Below are 21,042 nucleotides of genomic sequence, written 5' to 3' on the forward strand. Positions count from 1 at the left end.
TAGCAACAAGGATGATCATCTTTAAAATCTTTATTGCATGTCAAAAATATACAAATACGCCAAAGCAGCAGTGTAATGTTTTTAAGAATGACCCAGCGGTTAGTCGACACACACTAGCGAATGCTTTGCTCCGATGCAGAGTTTGTGATGGTGACCCTGTCGCTGCGCTTCCTAAACGTGACGGTAGCGGAGACAGAATTCACCTTTTACAACTGCAGCTTGGTTCAGCAGCTCTCTGGACGGAGGCCGTAAGTACACACACACACACACACACACACACACACCTCATCCCTCACCTGTACTATCAACTCAGAAATGCATTATATGTCTAGCAAGGTGATTTCAGTCCGTGACCTTTGAAAGAATGCCTGTTTCCACATTAGATTTGACAGAATGAAAGGATAGATAAAACACCGTTGTTCTATCACCTGAGAATGCAGGACTGTTGTAGGAGTTGTTTCCAGGACTTTCTAATGGTTTTATTATGGCTCATTTTGTCTCACTAGATGTCAAGGGTGTGTGAGCAGTCGTTGGGGGTGTAACTGGTGCATCCACCAGCACGTCTGCACACACAAACACGCCTGCAGCCGAGGAGTCACCATCTACAACCAAAATGTGAGTCCACATCACGTCTGAAACGGAAGTCGTCCGATTGTATTTAGAAATGTTTAGATGCAAGAAGATTTCTGGGGAATAAACACAAGCAGCGGCCAGTTTATTAGGTAAAACTAATGCAGTGTGATATAATGAAACGAACAATGAATCCTGTCTTCACGTAGGTTAAAATGTTCCATGTCGGTTGGAGCTGTTTTGGAGAGGTTTGGTTCAACTGTAGGAGTATTTTGGAGGATGTAGTTTGTGGTGCTGTTGAGTTGCAGTGCCTTATAATTAGAGGTGTTTGTGATATCTAATGCTAAATGATAGAAACACCTCTGAGCATAAAACAATACACTTAAACTACAGCCTCCAAACAAACCACTGTTTGACTGTTGTATTAGACTGCATTAGTTTTAGCTCAGTGTGCCTAATAAGCTGAGTGTTCACTGTATATTTAAGGGAAAACACTGGACTTAAAAGCTCTAGATTTGTTTTGCAGAGCATTTATCATGTTGCACTGTGCACCATGCTGGTCATATTAGTCTGTGCATGTGCTGTCTGTTTTCTGTATGTGTTTCTGTTTGTCTTTTTTAGTATGGTTTTTATCATGAATCTTTTATTTTAATGTCACTCCTAAGTTGCTTCCTAATGTATTTGCATACCCATTTGTTTTATCCTAATTTTGTCTCCCCCCACCCCCCCCCCCTGCCTTTTTTTTTTCTTGTCTTCTCCTTTCCTCACTTGTTCGCTCGTGCTACTCCATCGCCAAGTTCAAACCGCCGACACCCACCATCCCACCACCCACCAGAAAACTGACCCCTTTACCTCCTACTGTCCGGGCTGCAACAACAACAACAACAACACCACCACCACCACCACCAACCACCACGACAGCACAGCCACCGCCCACAGTGGCACCTACCACCACCACGGCAGCTGTCACTTCAGCTTCCACCACAGTGACACCACCCACCACCCCTAATGCTGAATCCTCCTCACCCCTTACCCTGGCCACTACTTCCCCTTTTGTCAGGATCCTCACCCAGGGAACCACCATCCAGACTGATGTGACCACCACGGGCGGGTCCCTCTCCAATGAGGAGGGAACGACGGAGGGCATTAGTGGCACTACTGGAGGTTTTTTGGAGGACGATGAGACTGAAACGGTGGACATCACTGAGGAAACTCCCCATCCTACATTACCCGGAAGCACTAGCGGCCTGGCTGATTCTGACCTGAGATTTTTAGAGCCAGCTGATGAAACGCTGGGCTCTTCCTCAGATTTAAGCTCAACCACCTCCAGCGAGGTGTCCCTTTTACTAGACCCTTCTGTCAGCGACGGTAAGGAAGCCGTTCTTCTGGCTGGCTCTGAAGACAACGGCTCGCCTCCCTGGTTGAATGAGTTGGAGAAGACAGAGACGGAGAAGACTGACGTGGACTTTGCAACAAGTTCATCGGTTGCAGGCGCCGGCGAAAAGTCGCTCGTCTATACGCAGTCACCTGAAACACTTATTGACTCCAACTCTGAATCTGCTGCAAACCACCAATCAGATTCTTCGACTGAGTCTTATTTTCTGGTGAGTGCAGAAACCCAACGTTTAGCTTGTCAATGGATAGGAAACATTTGCCATTTTGGTGAAATGCTGTTCTGAGATTTCTTCCCGAGAGATAGACGAGAGGAATGACGCCACTCTCATGTGGTCTGTTGAATATGAAGCCACTGCCAGAAGATGGTTAGCTCAGCATGAATACTGACAGCAGGGTCAAAAAACAGCTAGCCAGCTCTAAAGCTCACTGATTAACATATGTCATTTCATTTAATCTGCACAGGAGAGCTGCTATCTGTTTCTCAACTGTGTGTCTTTATGCTAAGCTAAGCAAACAGCATCCTGGCTGTAGCTTCATATTTAACAGACGGATCTGCGAGCGTTATTCATCTTCATCACTTTGGACAGAAAAAGCAAATAAGAGCCTTTTTCCTGTTTAACTGTTTAACTTTTTCTTAAAAAAAAAAAAACCTGTCTGATTAACCCCAGCAGCTTTAAATCTTCAGTCAGTATATTGATCTATACGTGATCCACATTTCAACAGCAATGCAAACACTGAGTGATACAGAACACTACACTTGTGCTGCTGTCATGTCTATTAGCACTGTCATGAAGGAAGGTAAATGACCGACGCAGAATCGATGACGTCTCAGATGCGAGGATGGAACTGAGATATTCCAGGCACTAACCTGGACAGGTTTTATTGACTAGTCTTCCCTCTCCACACCATTTCTGCTCACCTCATTCAATGCTAGCTGCAGATAATAATGACCTCAACATACATTTTCTCCCACAGGCTGAGGAGAGCTTCTGTCCCTGATCATTCCTCTTTTAAACTCCCTCCTTGTGTTTAACTTGTATGTCTTATGTTTCATTGCTGTTTTTGCTTTTTTTTTTTTTTTTTTGTGTCATGTTTTGTTTACATTTTCTTCTTGTTTTCAGAGTTCCCAGTGTCAGACTTTCTGTTAGGCCAGGCTCAGTTGAATAAAAGGCGGCACCAAACCATAATAATGCAACTTGTTCCAACAGATATTCAAACATCTGTCTCAAACAGAAGAAATCAAAGCCTTAGCAGCCTGAAGCGACCACATATAAATACTCACGATCATGAAATAAATTGAGTGGAATCTAGATGCAGGTTTATAAAAGTGCAGCTGCATAGATATTTGTAATAGCATTGTTAATGATGTGTCATCAGGATTGTCCGTGTGTGGAGAGAGTTCAGGATTCCTCTCTCCTTCCTGTCAATGTGGAGAGGAAAGTCACTCTGGTGGGGCAACACCTAAACCTATTTCAGGTAATGTAACCACCCACAGGGTCAGCGGCCCTTTGCCTCGGTGCAGTAGGACTGTGGCAGTGCAGGTTAATTCATGTGATCTTTGAACTTAAACTTAAAAATACCAGTTGCCTTCTAGCTTTAGCTTCTGCTAAAAGGTTTAACGCTGGGGTTTGTGTCATGTTATTGTCAATAAGCAAGTGTTAAAGTCTCTTTGCAGCAGGGAGTATGAGAGCAGCTTTGCAAACATACACTGAAAAGTAATACTCCTGGGATACGGGTATATTAAAGGCTCATATTAAGAGCTTTAGACCACAGGGGCTTGTGATGCCTACTGTAGACCGGGATAGATCTTCGCTGTGAGAAAGAAATAGAAACAGAAAGGTTATTATTATGTGATGACTTTTAGTGTTTGTTTTTGTTTACCTGAAGTTGCAGTTGTACAAATTGCACCCACACTGACATGGAACGTTTACTGTGCAATGTTCGCGTCTGTGTACTTTTAAATGTGTGTGCTGTGCACATTTAGGATGAGAATTTGGACTACGAGTGTGTGCTGGACATTGAGAATCACTCAGTGGTGGTGGACGCCTCCGTGGAGCAGCATGCCACACAACAGTCCATCTTCTTTATCACCTGCCAACCCCACCAGGTCAGAAAAATATCCCAACATATGCAGGCATGTGTGTTGAACCTTTCAGTCTGGAAATACTGTTTTTAAAACCCCTGAAAACTCTCAAGTCTCAAATCGTTCAAAGGATTTATCTAAATCATTAAATATTTAGGACGAAATTCCAGCAAGTGAGATAAACGAGGTCAAAAACAGAAATGCACTACACTGATCTGTAATGTGAATAATAATAAGTGCTCAAACTTAAGCAGAGTATTATGTTGCTTCTAGTAAAGAGCTAATTGAGAGGAGTGATTTGATTATATGGTTGAATATGGTCCATCCATATAAGCAGCAGTAAAAGAATTTGCTATTATCAGCTGTTGAAGACTTTCTCTGTCTCAGTCTGATGGAGTAAAGCCGTCTCGTCCTCACCCACCAGCCAACTCCAATAAACCGGAGGCGTGCTGCCATATTAACAGGAATCAATAAGCTGCCCTGTCTTAAATGATTCACTTTTGTATTTCATTCGTACTCACAACCCGATAATTTGACACATACTGTAACTGCTTTACAGCATGGGTGTGCATAACATCAGCCCATTTACCATATAAGAGTCTGCAGATCTGACGGCTGATTGCTGTTCCTGTTTCAGTACGCCTATTCTGTCCCGATGGAGGAATACCGAGCCATGATCAACGTGAGGAGAAAAAACAACTTCCTCATCGACAGCGCTGAGGATTTGTCTGGTGGGGCCTGTTCACAGTGTGTGTGTGTGTGTGTGAGCGATGTGAGACGGTCTGATTATGTGCAGCAGAGGAGTTGTTTGTTTTTTTTGACACTAAAACAATATAATTTCCTCACAGACTTTTCTTTCTCTCCATGGTTTCAGTGACTCTGTTCAATTGCTCGGTGGGACGCTCAGACTGCAGCCGATGTCGCACCGCCGACCCCAAGTATGGCTGCGTTTGGTGTGGTGGCGCCACCAGCTCTCGCTGTGTGTACCAGTACTCCTGCAGCGATGAGATCCAACACACCTGCCCTGCTCCTGTCATTCACTTCGTAAGAAGCCTTTACCCGTTTTTAACACTGTGAGGGAGAATACGGGAGAATTAGGCTCCTGATGTTGGAAATAGTCGCATTCTGAGAAATGTAAGACGCAATACGAGAGCTATCTTCTTGTTTTGACCGCTGGACTGGTTTCACACTCACCTTTAATCTCTGTCTGAACGACCGGATGTGTTCTGTTAGAGCTTGCAGGGACTCTGTGTGACAGCTCAGACGGGCTGATTTTCAGCACGCAACCAGCATCTTAGACTGAAACAAACTGCTTCTACTTAGTTTCTCCCAGAACCTCAAGTCTGAGCAGCCAGCAGACCTCACACTGACAGCAGGCTGCCGGGCTCCTCTGCCCCCATCACTCTCTAAGCACTTTGTAACTGCTGTTGTGAAGAGAGCTATATAAATAAGGTTTACTTACTCTCTCCACCCTGGACACCGTGGAGCTGCTCAGCCCAGCCACCGCTGTCCTCCCCTCCTTCCTCTTTGATTTCCTCCACAGCCACGGAGCTCCGTAACCGAGCTGAGGGTGCTACAAACGCGGCCAACAGCTACAGCTCTGGCATTTTCTCCCCCCCAGCTGCATGGAAATACAAGCTGAATTAGCTCACTCATTGGTCTGTCTCTGTGTCGCAGCGCTCTTTGTCTGTGTGCTGAGCCAGTTTACTCTATAACTCACATGCACTCACATTCACATGCCGCGCGCGTGTGTGTGTGTGTGTGTGTGTGTGTGTGTGTGTGTGTGTGTGTGTGTGTGTGTGTGTGTGTGTGTGTGTGTGTGTGTGTGTGTGTGTGTGTGTGTGTGTGTGTGTGTGTGTGTGTGTGTGTGTGTGTGTGTGTGTGTGTGTGTGTGTGTGTGTTGGGTCATGGTGCAACTCTGGTGGAGCAAATGGTCGACATTACTGCACTGAAGCTTTGCATAGAAAATAGCCTTTTGCTTCTATATTCATTCCTATATAATGATATAACCGTTTAGTGTGAACTCCTCTTGTTGAATTTACTATGTTCCACTTAAACTCAGTTCTCAGTCTTGATTGACTTCCAAACAGACTCATCTGTCAGTTCCTCATCATTCTTCTCTCATTCAGAATGCAGCTCCGGGTTTAAAACACCAGTTCTGTTTTATATGAGTGTTATTTGGCCACGTTGTGCCTTTATCAGACGTTAGCAGCAGAGAGAAAACAGCAAAGGAGGGGGATGATGGGAATGATGTGAAAATGGTCCCAATCCAGACATGAGAGGGTGATAATGTGGCTCCCCCCAGGGCAACAGGGTGCCTTAATATCATTTCGTGTTTTAAAAGCGACTAAACAGCAGAATTCATCACATTCGCTTTGAAAATGTGGAGTGTGACAAATAAATGAGGATTTTTTTATTTTTTTTTTTACCACTCAGCCTGTATTCAGTCAAGCTGTTAACAGTGCTGCATCAAATCATGAACCCAGTGTCGTAAGCTGTATTGAGCTGACCGTATCATTACATGCCTACTGGACACTGGACATGTTTCTGTCATGCTGTCATGGTATCTGAGGCATTACGTCAGGCAGGATATACATTTCACACTTTTGGTCCTCTTGTGTTTCAGTTGGACCCAGTATCCGGCCCCGTGGAGGGAGGGACAGTGGTGACTATTTCGGGCTCTAACCTCGGTCAGAGAGCCGAAGACATCCAGAACTCAGTCACAGTCGCTGGGGTCCCCTGCAGCGTCATCCACAGCCGATATGAAGTCTCCTCAAGGCGAGTCAGCGGTACATGTGAACATAAACTGCTCGCAATATCAGCCTTTTTTCTCTCCACGTTTTGTAACTGTCTTCGTCTTGTAGGATCGTGTGTGAGACTACGAGCAGTGGAGGAGAGAAGAGCGGCCAGGCCTCGGTCAAAGTGAGGGGAGGAGGACTCGGACTGTCCGCTCAGGTCTTCAGCTTCCAGGTGAGCGTAGCAACAGTCGGCATGTTACAGGCGCACACAAGATTCCCATTTGTTAATGGAAACGTTTTTTTCAAAGGTGTGTCGTGGCACCTTCCTCCGGAGCCACAAAAGACTTAATGTGCCTCAAGTAAACAGTTGAGTTCCCCTTTAAATCAGGTTACTACATTGCATGTAAACCTGTTGAACATCTATAGAAACTCCTGCTGCCCTCCTGCCCTTCTAGCAAGGCTGCTTCGGCTTTACAGGGTTTTAGAATTATGTTATGGCAAGTAAACAAGCATTTAGAAAACAAAGACATCTCTTGGGCATTTTCACACCCAGTTCACAAGCAGCAGTTACCCCCCGAGTTTGGCTCAGTCGCATGTATGAGTACACAGAAATCCCTCTTGGGTGTGGACCAAAACAGACGAAGGGGAGTCCCTTGGTAGTTTTCTAAACTAATCCTGAAACGCCTCATTTGGAGAGTGTGATACCAATGCGACCCAGTGCGACAGTTCTTACAATTAACAGTGGCTGTTTAATGTCCGTGTTTGTTTATTGAAGAAAAAGAGAGCACTTTCCTGCAGAAGATTTCAGACCAATTAAGGACACGACAGCTCCCTGCTTCCAGCTTTTGTTAATTAGGTGCCACTTGAAATTGTGTCTTGCGAAATGTAATTGAACCACTGCAATGCAATGCAGTAACGCATGTTTCCTCATTTACAGTACAGTAAAAGGACTGTAGGTTTGACAGCAGCCTTGATTAATTGGCCCGGGTGACAAGCAAATTAATTGTTGTACTTGCAGGCTGTGAGGCAGCCTTCTAGTGTTTCCCAGAATGCCCTGCTGTCTTTTTTATCTTCCCAATAAATCACCCGCTCTCTATTGGATTATTGATTTAGACTTTTTTTTATCTCTCTTTGCACCTCATCCTTTATCTTTCTTCCTCTCCTTGTCTCTCCACCACCAGGACCCCGTGCTAAGCAGCATCTTCCCCCAAAGAGGGCCCAAGGCAGGGGGCTCGTCTCTCACCATCAGAGGCAGGAGACTGAGGACTGGACACCCGAGTGAAGTCAGCGTCCTAATCGGAGGAGTGCCATGTACGGTGTAAGTGTCTCTAACTGGCTGTGAATTAAGACTAAGAGTTACAAAACAAGTTGATTTACGTGCAAATGTGGAATAAAATGCGTAGAAAGTGGGTTAAACTATCTTCCTCTGTTCAGGCTGCACATCCAGGAGGATCAGATCAGCTGCTTGACCAGAGGCAGCAACAGAACAGGAGAACACGGCATCACTGTGCGGTTTGGTGGGGCAGAGCGCCACCTACAGGGTCTGGTGTATCATTACACCCCCAACCCAAACATCACAATGGCTGCGCCGTCCAAAAGCTTTCTCAGGTGGTTATTTCTCTCAACAGAGCAGTCTCAATTATTCAGATATATAGAAATATTATGAATGAACCACAACTTTCTTCTTTCCCTCCACTTCCTCCTGCAGTGGAGGCAGAATTATCAGAGTCTCTGGTCAGAACCTGGATGTGGTCCAAGAGCCCAAAATGAGGGTCACCCTCAGTCCCCCTGACACTCTCCCTCCCCGGAGGAGAAGAGGCATCAACAGGAGGAAAGAAGGGAGCCTGAGCAGACGACAGGATCATCAGGGCCCACTGAAGAGATGGAGGAGGATCGTCCCAGAGGCGGACTGCCCTGAGGGGACACTCTGTCATGTCAAACAGGTAAGTTCATGTGATCCTACAGAACTATCTGAGGTTTTATGCTTTTCTTTAGGCTTAAGAAGTATTTAAAGGCTGTCGTCATATAGAAGACTTAGCATGGAGAGTGCTGATAGCGATCATTATCCCTCACAAACACGCATTTCTTTCCTAATATGCCTCATTTTATGGTTCCCGCGCTCTCCTCCAGTATGAGTCTCGCTGCTCCGTGAACAGCTCCTCCCTCATCTCGTGTCCAACCCCGGCGGTGGGTCCAGAGGCCAGGAAGGCCTGGGTCAAAGTTCATTTCCTGTTGGACAGCCTCCACTTTGACTTCAGCACCGTGGGGAATGAAGCCTTCAGCTACGAGCCCAACCCGCAGCTCTACCCGCTGAACCAGAATGACCCCAGTAAACCGTACCACCACAAGCCTGGCAGCATCATCTCTGTTGAGGTGGGTGCTAGTAACCTTTGATAAAACATCACATCTTCTTTCTACTCCAAAATAATAAAAAACTTAAAAACAAAGTATCAACACTGAAACTCTCCACAGACATGATAAAGAAGTCATGCTATATCTCTCTCCATTCTAGGGAGAGAACCTGGACCTTGCCATCTTCAAGCATGAGGTGCAGGCTCGCATCGGGGATGGGGTGTGTGCGGTGAAGACCCTGACCCACAACCACTTGTACTGTGAACCACCAGCCCAGCAGCCCCCAGTCACAGCCAGTAAGAAGCAGGACGGCATGGACAGCCTGCCTGAGTTCACAGTGAGTAAATATCACTGAGAAGCCCTCTTAAAGTCAGGTCAAGTGAGCAGAGAACAAGGACAGGACAGTCTTTATTGCTTAATTGCATTTTAAACTGTTTTAACTGTGTAACTTTAGCTTGTTGAGCTCGATCTTGTTGTTCACGCCAATATTTTTTACCCTTATATGGTGTAAAAGGTCTGTAATTGTGCTTTGCAGGTGAAATTGGGGAATCTGAACTTCTCTCTGGGCAGAGTGCAGTATGACAGCCAGGCCCAGTCTACGTTTCCTGTGGAGGCTCAGGTGGGAGTGGGGGTGGGAGCCTCCATCGTGGCTCTCATTGTGCTCATCATAGTCCTCATATACAGGTAAAGATGTGCAGCACTGACTTTTTATATTGTCCTCAACAGGCTGCACTGTACAGTGGCTATAATATGATTTTCAGTGTGAAATGCTCATGCATCAGTGCTGTGTCATTATTGTTTGTCAGGAGGAAGAGCAAACAGGCCATGAGGGACTATAAGAAGGTGCAGATCCAGCTGGAGAACCTGGAGACCAGTGTGAGAGACCGCTGTAAGAAGGAGTTCACAGGTACAATCCAAACTTTCTGCTACTACCTTTTGTAAGATAACATCAGCTCAATCAGTCCGTCTGAAAATAAGGATGTTCATGTCCTTTTCCCCTCCTTCAGACCTGATGACAGAGATGATGGACATGTCCAGTGATTTGATGGGCTCAGGGATTCCATTCCTGGATTACCGGGCATACGCAGAGCGCATTTTCTTCCCCGGCCACCAGGACTCACCACTGAGACGAGATCTGGATGTTCCTGAGAGTCGAAGGCAGACTGTGGAGCAAGGGCTGGTTCAGCTGTCCAATCTGCTCAACAGTAAACTCTTTCTCACCAAGGTCAGCCGACAGGGTCACTTGGAGCAGGTTATTAGATAAAGGGCTTGTTTTAAGGGTGTTTTAATGTCCCCACTCACCCTCACTCATACAGCTCTGAGTTATGTTCTGTGTAGAAACTGTGGTGCAGACTTTCTAGAACACTACCTCTCCCAGTAACTTGCTGTTGGATGTAGACGAGGCAGTTTTTGCTCACATCTTCTTTTCCCCGTCGTCCCTCCAGTTCATTCACACTCTGGAGGTCCAGCGGACGTTCTCCCCCAGGGACCGGGCCTATGTGGCCTCCCTGCTGACTGTAGCCCTGCATGGTAAACTGGAATACTTTACAGACATCCTGAAGACTCTGCTTAATGACTTAGTGGAACAATATGTGGCCAAGAACCCCAAACTGATGCTCAGGAGGTGAGTGTGATGCCGGTTTATGTTTAGCTCCAGGTGCAGTACCTTTTGCATCTGTAAATTGTTTGCTTACATTTGGACTTTTTCCTTTTCCAGAACGGAATCGGTGGTTGAGAAGCTTTTGACAAACTGGATGTCCATCTGTCTGTTTACCTTTCTGAGGGTATGTATGCTTAGATTTTACACCCGACCAGAGATGAGTGAATAAAGATGACACCTGTATTAACAGCCTGTATTTAGTCAGGCATAGTGGTCGGCTCCTCATCAGGATAAAATAGTAAAAACAGTGATTACGCCTGGAGCATTATACGGACAATACACAGGAAATAAACATTATGGTGTCACAAAATGAAATGACATAGAAAAGGAATTCAGTGAAAATATTAATATCATAAACTACTGCACCACTTATATTTGTCTAAGAACCCTTTTGGGAGTCCTAACCTCCAGGTTGAGAAGCACTGCTATAGCTGAGATAGCTAGTCCTTAGAGTTGTGTTATTATTATACTGTTTTATTCTTTATTTTCCCACAAAGTCATATTCATCTGTTGCTGCCTTTTTTTCTACAAGAGTCAACAATGTTTATATATCCAATAATACAAAGCGCCACAAAAGCTCTGTACTGGAGCCAGTGCAAATGTGATTCAGTTCATTGTTATTTCCTCGTCCGCAGGCAGGGTGGCCAGTCCTGGCTGCTCAGAAGTAAAGGAGACCATTTGGTCAGCGAGTGGCTGTTAAATTAAATTCTGTTGTGTTAGGACATTGTTGACCTTCCGTCTTTGTGCTTGGCCAGGAATCAGCAGGGGAGTCGTTCTACATGCTGTTCAGAGCAATAAAGCACCAGGTGGACAAGGGACCTGTGGACGCTGTGACGGGAAAAGCCAAGTACACGCTGAATGACAACCGGCTGCTGAGAGAGGACGTGGAGTACCGCACACTGGTTAGAGCACACAGAACACAAGCAGGGATATATTTAAGTTAATGTTGAAGTCAAGTTTGAATTTGAAAACTGCACACAATTAGCACTGACACATATCCCCACAAACAGATATCCCGCATAGTGATATAACAATATTTCCACCCTCCTTTTAATCTGTCCAGACCCTAAATGTTGTGATGCCAGCTGCAGCCGCCGGCGGAGGCACCACCACCCAGACGGTACCTGCCAAAGTCCTGGACTGTGACACCATCACCCAAGTGAAGGAGAAACTCCTGGAACAAACCTGGAAGGGAACCTCATTTTCGCAGAGGCCACACATTGAATCATTACACCTGGGTGAGTCCAATTTATTTTACAACCCCACGCTCCTCCTCAGCCTCTGAATGTGGGGGCCAGTGGGCCATTGGTCATTTGGAGCAGAGCTTACTACTTACTACTGTAATTTTTAAGCATAGAGCATTTGGACAGTAGTAGTTATGAAGGTCATGCATCAAACTTATTCTGCACAAATCCTGCTGTGAAAGACCAGGGAATCTATTTGTTTCCATAATAAAGAGGAATTAAAGTACTCAAACACAGACATAAGACATAAAATATATAATTATTTCCTAACCATACTGGTCATATATGCCTCTGTGGTGCACCAACACGTTTATTTCTCCTCCAGAGTGGCGTGCAGGTGTTGCAGGTCACCTAATCCTGTCCGACGAGGACCTGACGTCAGTGGTACAAGGCTCATGGAAGCGCCTTAATACACTGCAACACTACAAGGTCGGTGCAAGTCACACATACACACAAACACACACTCAAACACACAGTTGTGTTTCCATCACTTTGGGCGACATTACATTAGCTTACACTAAATTCCTGGAAACTACTACTTTCCTAAACCTCTAACCCTTCACCTAGTTTTAAACCAAAGCTTCAACCTAATACACACACACACACACACACACACACACACACACACACACACACACACACACACACACACACACACACACACACAGCCATCTCTGTGGAGAATTCAATTCAATTTATTTGTATAGCCCAATATCACAACAGAGTGTCTCACAGTGCTTTACAAAGTTCACTGAAATAAACAAGTGTAAGCGAACAAACAATCTAATAAAGAGTCCAGCAGTCGATGAGGCCAATGGATCAGTCCGATGGATCAGTCCGAGGCATCACCTGCCCTTTATGACCCTCCTTCTTCGGGAAGGAAAAACTCAAAAAACCCAGTGGGAAAAGAGAAACCTCCGGGAGCACCACAGTGAAGGAGAGATCCAGCTCCCAAGGACGGACAGGCTGGAGCCTTGGACAGACGCACATCCATTGGCTGATAGAAGAATAAAGTTGTTCAAACTGTCTTTGTTTCAAGTTTTTCCCAAAGTGTGAAAGTTGTGATTCGACTGTGCAATTTAGGTCCCTGATGGAGCGACGGTCGCCCTCGTCCCCAGGAACACCAAACATCACCTCCATGACAGCCATGATTACATGCCTGGAGAAAGTGAGTCCTGTGCACTTTTTTGTGGATTGGACACACGCAGAGGATCCACACAAATACATTAACAGGATATGAACGAACAATGAATATGTATTTTAAAATGATATTGAAGTCTGTCCTTTGCAGCAAAAGGCAGGAGTATGATGAGCTGAAGTGTGGGCCTCCTGTCATTATATACACAACCCCCAGTTCTTAAAGAAATATCATGCAGTTTTTGTCCAATGCAGGTCTGACTTGTATTTAACCTCTGTTAACACCTCGTGTTTTATTTCACACTGTTATTTGAGCTCAGATTAGACACACTTTTTCTTTTTTCCTGTTTTATATCAAGGCATCTGTATCCAGATGGAAATACTACATAACCAGTTTTGATCAATGTAGATCTTCATGCTGTCGTGTGTTTAAATAACCAGCAGAGGTCGCTGTTTGAGTGTTTATGCAGGGTAGCTTTGGGTAGGATGAAGTGGAAGGCAATAAAAGTAGTTGTGGAACAGCAGAGAAATAACTAATACTGTTGAGTAAAGCTATGTGTGCTTTCATAACACCAAGATGACCTCAAGCAGAGAAAACAGCTGGATTGATTATGTTCCTTACCTCTCTCTAATTTTAACATCACCTTGCTTAGTATTTCTCAGTTTGCAGCCACATTGAACCGAGCCAAAAACAGTCATTTAACTGTTTAACTCCCCTCTTGCCAGAGACCCCTATGCTGGATGACGGGGAGGAGGGAGGAGTGAGGCTGTGGCATCTGGTGAAAGCCAGCGAGGAGTCGGAGCTGCCCAAGCACAGGAGAGGCAGTGTGAGGGAGAGGGGCGGCGAGAGGGCCAAGGCTATCCCCGAGATCTACCTCACACGGCTGCTCTCCATGAAGGTAAAAATCAACAGTGTTCATCTTTCTATTTTCCACTAAATAAAACACCTGATATGACACTGTTGTGTTCTACTGACCCCTCATGAAAAGATTACTTTGGTTTATTTCACTTAGTTAGTTCTGTAGTCTTTGTGGCTGTGGCTCAGCGGTAGAGTGGGTCGTCCCTCAATCAGAAGGTCGGGGGTTCCTATGGGTCAACATGTCGAAGTGTCCTTGGGCAAGACACTGAACCCCAACTTGCTCCTGAAGCAGCTTCAGTGTGTGAATGATTCCTCCTGTAAGAATGATGTGTGAATGGGTGAATGAGGATGTCACGTAAAGCGCTTTGAGTAGTAGTTGAGTAGTTGAGTAGTAACCCTAGTATACAGACCATTTAGCATTTATCCTCGAGCTTTCAACTTTACTTTTTTCTTTTACATTTTTGATGACCTCCATACTTAACTCACCAGCTCTGCATGTAACTTTCAAGAAGCTATTGCACCATAAAGAACAACGGAGCTCCTCTTCTTTCACAGTGACTAAACCCCTTTGGTTAAATGGGAGTGCACATCTTGACTTTGTGCTTCTATTTTCACAAAGAAAACATCATCAGTCTTGATCCTGTGTGAGTCTGCAGTGTTTAAAACACGTGAAATAGGACTCTTTAATATATATGTTGACCAATTAAACTGTGGTGGTCAAACATCGAGGTCACTGTGACCACATGAAACACGAAAAAAAAGGTTTTTGGTCATAACTCAAGAATTAGTTTACTTATTTTAACAAAAGTGGTGAAGTCAGGACATTTTATGTCTATTTGTCTTTCTGTTACATTCTCATGAACACGATATCCTTGAGGGAATTTTTTTCAAATCTAGAGGGCGAACTGATTTGATTTTGGTGATTACAGGTTAAAGGTCACTGTGAGCCCACAAAACTCGTTTTTTTTTGGACATAACTCAAGAATTCATACGCTAATTATGACATTTTATACCCAAAAGGTCAAAGGTTAACTTCATTGTGACGTCATAATTATATTATAATTTCTGGCCATTAATGATAACACCAGAAGTCAGGAACAGAAGAGAAGAGTGTAACCATATTTCACATTTGGTCAGACACTGAATTGGTGACACTAATCTTGGACGTTCTTGAGATACAATCTGGTTTATTGGCCTGTTTCACTGTCTGTGCTCCATCTCAGGGAACACTGCAGAAGTTTGTGGACGATTTATTCACGGCGATCCTCAGCACCAGTCGTCCTGTGCCCCTGGCCGTCAAATACTTCTTCGACTTGTTGGATGAGCAGGCTCTGCAGCACAACATCACGGACCCTGAGACCATCCACATCTGGAAAACCAACAGGTAACTGGCCTGCAGCAGCTCACAAAAGGTTTGGATGTCGATGAGACTGTGTTGGAAGCCAGAAGTGGTTCACAGGCCGACTGAGAGACGTTATGATCACACTTCAAGGTTTAAGAATGTGTTGTGTCAGCAAAGCCTGCTCACACAGAACATATGGACAACAGCTGATGGCATGGTTTTATATGGCCTGATGTTAAGACACACTGGAAATGCCAGAGCTTGTTTTTGTTATTCGGTCAGTCGATTCATTCGGTCGGGACACAGGAGACAGGTGAGAGAGCGACTGGACCTCAGGGTATTTTCCTGTATTATTACACCTACTTATAGATACTAGAATAGCAGCTCTGACATACATACAGCACATGTTACCATTATGACTTCACACAATGGGAAATGTCGTGTCCTGTGGTGAATGGAGTGACGACAAAAGGTCAGAAGGTCGACAACAAAAACACTTTTCTGGCTGTTATCCATCACCATAACTCGTGAACAGAAGGGGAGGACGTGACCGTATTTCACATTTGGTTGGATACTTCATTGGTGATTTGGCTCTGGCAGAGGAGAACAACTGCAAGGCACTAATTCTAGTTCTTTTTGTTTTGTATTTGTGTTAAAGGAAGATAACGGGGATAACAATGAATGACCTATTCATGGCTTATAGGAGCATTTGTGACAGTTGCTGCAGGTGGATTTAATTGTAGTTTTTATTTTTTAAATCTAGCCAAAAACATCACATATCTGCCTTTATCAACTCTTATGGTTAGTGTGCTTTGCTATCACTTTATTAATGAACCTCTGTAGCAGCAGATTTCAAGTAAACTCAACTAATTGTTGGAACAGATCAGGTATGAAAACAGCCTTAAAGAACCCTGTGGTGTGCACCAGTGGTTGTATTCTGAATTAAAGGTTCACTGAAGCTCCCCTGTTTCTCTGATTTCTAATTTCTCCGTCCTGATATACTGTCTAATTAGTGGATCGCTGTTTACATGTCCTTCGACTTTCTTATCTCGCCAGTTTACCGCTGCGGTTCTGGATCAACATCCTCAAGAACCCGCAGTTCATCTTTGACGTGCAGACCTCGGACCACGTGGACGCCGTGCTGTCCGTCATTGCTCAGACCTTCATGGATTCTTGCACCATTGCTGATCATAAACTGGGACGGGTGAGCCACTTCACTTCACTTCACTTCACTTCACTTCACTTCACTTCACTTCACTTCACTTCACTTCACTTTCAGGCACTGTCAATATTACAAAACAGTATTATTCTATTAAACAATTAAACAAACACAAAAACACTATGTTAGCACTGTAGTAACAAGTATTACAGTAATAACAACAGTAATACCACTACTACTGATGATGATGATGATGATGATGATGATGATGATGATGATGATGATAATAATAATAATACTTAAGAGTTCTCAAAGATGCTTTACATACAATATGACGATAGGATAGGATGTAACAAAATTAGTGAATGTAAAGCTTCTTATAAGCGTCTTGGGAACAAACTAATGAAATGAAGCTGGAGAAGGAGAGTGAAAAAGCCTTTTTGAATAGATGGATAGATGGATAGAAATACTTTATTGATCCCCGGGGGGAAATTCTGGTGTTACAGTAGCAGCATAGAAAGTTAAAGTGACCACCACCATGAACACAAACAAATAAGCAAAAAGAAAATATTGTAAGTTGCAAGGTAATAAATAACTAAATAAAGGTAAATAAATACAAAATGTCATATACACTATAAAAAGTACCTTATGTATTATGCAGAGTAAAAATGCCAATACAGAAGTAAAATAAATGATAAAAAAGGGGGTAAACAAAATAACAAACCATAGTGCAAATTTTTATGAATGATGACAGTCTGGGTTTTTTTTTTTTAATGTAGATCAATAATGAGTTCCACAAAGGAGGGGGGTGCAGCAGCAGGAAACTAAACAATGATAAACAATACGGTACATTCACATCACATTTCTATATGTTCTGTTTATTTGCCGTATGGTAGTTAATCACAATGTAAGTAGCGTCCACTGTCTAGCAATGAATAATGTAAGGGCACTACGAGCTGGGATTTGTAAAATGTGTTAGACCAAATAATGTGAATCATCTCCTACCGGGATGGCAGCTATAACGAGCCCTCAAGCTGTGCTGTGAGCCTGATGCATAGTTAAATCGGTATAGCTTCACATTACCTGCCTCGTGCGATATTCAGGACACGTTTCTCCATTTGTCCTCCTCGCACAGGACTCTCCCATCAACAAGTTGCTGTACGCCAGAGACATCCCACGCTACAAACAGATGGTGGAGAGGTAAGAATATGGCAGCCAGTTGCCCCGCTGACCCCAGGGGTAGAAAACGCTGGAGGACAGAGACGGAGGGGGGGGGGGGCCTAGGACAATCTGTCAGTGCCAGACAGAGGGTAGACTAAGCCTGCGAGGCTTCCATGCATGGATGGTCTGAGAGCAGACTGCTACACTTACTACTGTCTGCTGCACATTAAACCCTGCAGATTACACCGCTGATGTATTAAAGCTTCGCTAGATGAGGTTGTCATGTTTTAGCAGCCTTATTATCTGAATTAAAACTATGGCTGCTGCAGAAATATGTGTTCAAATCTCTTTCTCTACATATGCTCCTGTTAATACACTGTGGATTCAAACTGTTTTCCCATATGGAAACAAACAGCGGTGACAGAGCACATCTGTTAGTTATTGCTGGCTTACAGAATAACTTAACAACTGTGAATCCTCTTTTCGCTGACCTCCAGTGGTCTAACTTCTCACATCCTGACATTGTAGCTCTGTGTTCTCTGAGGAGCAGCAGGTTTAAAACTTTCAACCAGAGGAGGTCAGTGTAACAATGCTTTTCAGCTCAGTGTTACTTCAAGCCTCAAGTCTGAAAGACAAGAATTAGTCTTTAAGTAGAAAAAACTAATTCTGCCATTGCCAAGTCTCTAATCAATATTTATTTTACTGACAAATGCAAAGGTTATGTATGAATAATGTGAAAGGGGAATGGGAGTAATCATCCCACTCTGCATTTTAGCCTTTTTCAGCTCATTCTTTTGGTTTTACGGTTCGTATGGTTCAGTCTCACAGCTTTCAGCAATATGCATCATCATATTGTGCAACAAATGCATCAGAAACTGCAGTTGCAAACACACCAAACCAAAAGAGTGCAGATCTCTGCTACGCCTGAGCACAACCTAACCTAGACCTGTATCCACCTTAAGCTTTACAACATATTCACTAACCAGTTTTTAGCTTTTTTTATTTACAACCTTTGGTCACTTGGGGTGTTTGTAATTGTTGACCTGAGCTGGTTACACAAGGTGTCACATTCAGAGTTTCAATACAGCTGATTTAAAAAAAACTCAAGTCGGTGGTGAAGATAGCAGGGATGATGGTGGTTTCACATCTGTACACGCTGCACCTGTTCTCCATGCAGCTTTGAATTACCAGCAGCTGTAAAATAACTTCACATTTAACACGTAGAGTATTTACTGACAAGACAATAAAATAACAGGAAACAATAGAAGGAGTATCTGTTTTTGAGTTGTTTTCATTTCACCAGGAATTCCCTGCAGTCTTTCTGTATTTTCTATACATAAGTCTATGCTCTCCCTCTCCTCCTCTCTCCCCAGGTACTATGCAGACATTCGTCAGACCATCTCCGCCAGTGACCAGGAGATGAACTCCGCTCTAGCAGAACTCTCTCGCGTATGTCACCTGTTCTTGTTTATCCCCGTGTTACAAAAATAACATTTTCATGCAAAGGCAGAACATGCGAATCATTTCAGGACCTGGCTCTTTCCATCTGGGTGGGCGCCTAACAAGATGGATGTGGAGTTTGAGATAAAATATGAATGGCAACCGATGCAGTTTTTAACAGCCTCTGATGTTTCTTCTATTTCTGACAGAATTATACCGCCGAGGTCAACTGCCTTGTGGCTTTACATGAGCTGTACAAGTACATCAACAAATACTATGATCAAGTGAGTATGACAAGTACAAAACATGACTGTCGGGTGTGTAGTATGTTGTGCTGTGATTCAGATGCATCTCGAATGTATAAACACTGAACTCACAATGCAGTGACAAAACTGGGAATGAGTTTGTCTCGAAGTCAGTGTGCTTTTGGTTAAATGACTGAAATAAGGTTTGTGGTTGACACAAGCTGAAGAATTTTGTTCTATAACATAAAATGCATCAGTAAATCCCCCACTCTTGAATCAGACTCAGCCTGTATAGCCTTTATACTCACACTCTTGCACATTTTTCCAAATCAAACTTTCCAACATGAGGCATTATCAATTTAAAGTTACTTACAATCATATTTTTTTCAAACTGCGACAGTACTCAGGATCAGCTTCCACGCGGTGGAGGAATACTACGAGCAGGATGCTCTTTTAACACAACCTGTAACCTCACAAACTGATTAGTTTAGCGGCTAGTTAATTATTTATTCTCTGTTTAATGAATGGTTTTGGAAAGCTAAAAAAGGACGCCACCTTCCAAACTCATGCAGAGAAACATGTAGAGAGAAAGGGGGTATCCCATAATCCACCTCCCTTTCACTTCTAGAATATCACCTCCTTGAGATGAATACACTGTGTTCAATGGCTGTTTCCATCTTCTCCCAGATTATCACGGCCCTGGAAGAGGACTCCACCGCCCAGAAGATGCAGCTCGGTTACAGGCTCCAACAGATCGCTGCTGCTGTAGAAAACAAAGTGACGGACTTATGACCCCAAGGACGCCGTAGATTATTCCTTTAACCTTGAAAAGAGGACAATGATGGGAGATGTCCTGGGAGAGAAACAACGTTTTCCTTCCTTTTTTTAAGACAGAGGAGGACAAAGGAACATTGCAGCACACAGTGTGACTGTGCTGCCATTTTGGTGGTGATTTTTAGTGAAGGGAGAAATTATCTTAAGAGGATCTCTGACACAGGCCATGTTTCCTGTCCCATATCCAGGAGGTACATTAAAGCTCCCTGACATTTCCACAGGTCCTAACCCTGGGAGTACAATGACAATGCTCTGAGGGGGGGAGGGAAGGAGAAAATATGAAACGAAGCACATCACTATAAAAGTTTCTTCTGAACTATGACTTCCCCTGGAAGGATGACCCATGTTAAATTCCAACTAAAGGGAGACGTAATGAAAGAACATCTTCTTGTTTTTCCTCTCACTCCACGTATCTCGATGGGCTTTGACTTGATTTTCTTGGCAAACTGCACAGAGCATTCCTGCAAGTTTACAGCTGTGCTCGTTTGTCTTCCGCTGAGGAATGGATGCTGGATGGAGAGACGGCGAACGAGGAGGAAAAGGGAAAAGGAGGACCCAAATGTTGGCGCGTTATGTCAAAAGTCTTACATAAAGGACAAACAGATAATGAGAAAGCACTGTGGAGGCCTGAGCAACCGCTCGGCGTATTTGAAAGATGTTTTCATTCTGCTTTTAGCTTGCTTAAATTATTCTACCCAGTCTTACTCTCTGAAGTCGAATTAGCCGTCATTGGACAGTTTGCTCTGTGTAAGCAGTTCCCCCGGATAGCTTTTCTTTTTCATTTTTTAAGCTCCACATTGCCAGTCGTCCTGTTAACGCAATT

The 21,042-nt window shown here is 44.0% G+C and overlaps 1 protein-coding gene across 1 annotated transcript in view; it reads left to right on the top strand.

Moving 5' to 3' along the window:
- Window positions 1–20,265, top strand: part of plxnb1a (plexin b1a) — a 30,291-nt gene extending 10,026 nt beyond the window's left edge. The window contains exons 9-38 of the mRNA XM_070839129.1: window positions 140–248; window positions 507–615; window positions 1,368–2,174; window positions 3,343–3,441; window positions 3,950–4,072; window positions 4,686–4,779; window positions 4,923–5,092; window positions 6,675–6,826; window positions 6,913–7,018; window positions 7,968–8,104; window positions 8,221–8,394; window positions 8,495–8,729; window positions 8,917–9,159; window positions 9,299–9,475; window positions 9,674–9,822; window positions 9,945–10,045; window positions 10,146–10,363; window positions 10,584–10,762; window positions 10,856–10,922; window positions 11,554–11,700; window positions 11,862–12,036; window positions 12,368–12,471; window positions 13,126–13,210; window positions 13,906–14,078; window positions 15,262–15,422; window positions 16,437–16,584; window positions 17,675–17,739; window positions 19,074–19,149; window positions 19,350–19,424; window positions 20,073–20,265. Of these exons, the coding sequence (XP_070695230.1) occupies window positions 140–248; window positions 507–615; window positions 1,368–2,174; window positions 3,343–3,441; window positions 3,950–4,072; window positions 4,686–4,779; window positions 4,923–5,092; window positions 6,675–6,826; window positions 6,913–7,018; window positions 7,968–8,104; window positions 8,221–8,394; window positions 8,495–8,729; window positions 8,917–9,159; window positions 9,299–9,475; window positions 9,674–9,822; window positions 9,945–10,045; window positions 10,146–10,363; window positions 10,584–10,762; window positions 10,856–10,922; window positions 11,554–11,700; window positions 11,862–12,036; window positions 12,368–12,471; window positions 13,126–13,210; window positions 13,906–14,078; window positions 15,262–15,422; window positions 16,437–16,584; window positions 17,675–17,739; window positions 19,074–19,149; window positions 19,350–19,424; window positions 20,073–20,177 (4,763 nt within the window). The 3' untranslated portion in view covers window positions 20,178–20,265. The remainder of the gene's footprint in view (window positions 1–139; window positions 249–506; window positions 616–1,367; window positions 2,175–3,342; window positions 3,442–3,949; window positions 4,073–4,685; window positions 4,780–4,922; window positions 5,093–6,674; window positions 6,827–6,912; window positions 7,019–7,967; window positions 8,105–8,220; window positions 8,395–8,494; window positions 8,730–8,916; window positions 9,160–9,298; window positions 9,476–9,673; window positions 9,823–9,944; window positions 10,046–10,145; window positions 10,364–10,583; window positions 10,763–10,855; window positions 10,923–11,553; window positions 11,701–11,861; window positions 12,037–12,367; window positions 12,472–13,125; window positions 13,211–13,905; window positions 14,079–15,261; window positions 15,423–16,436; window positions 16,585–17,674; window positions 17,740–19,073; window positions 19,150–19,349; window positions 19,425–20,072) is intronic.
- Window positions 20,266–21,042: the final 777 nt, after the last annotated feature.

This window comes from Pempheris klunzingeri, chromosome 11 (assembly GCF_042242105.1).
Source record: "Pempheris klunzingeri isolate RE-2024b chromosome 11, fPemKlu1.hap1, whole genome shotgun sequence".
Classification (NCBI taxonomy): Eukaryota; Metazoa; Chordata; class Actinopteri; order Acropomatiformes; family Pempheridae; genus Pempheris; species Pempheris klunzingeri.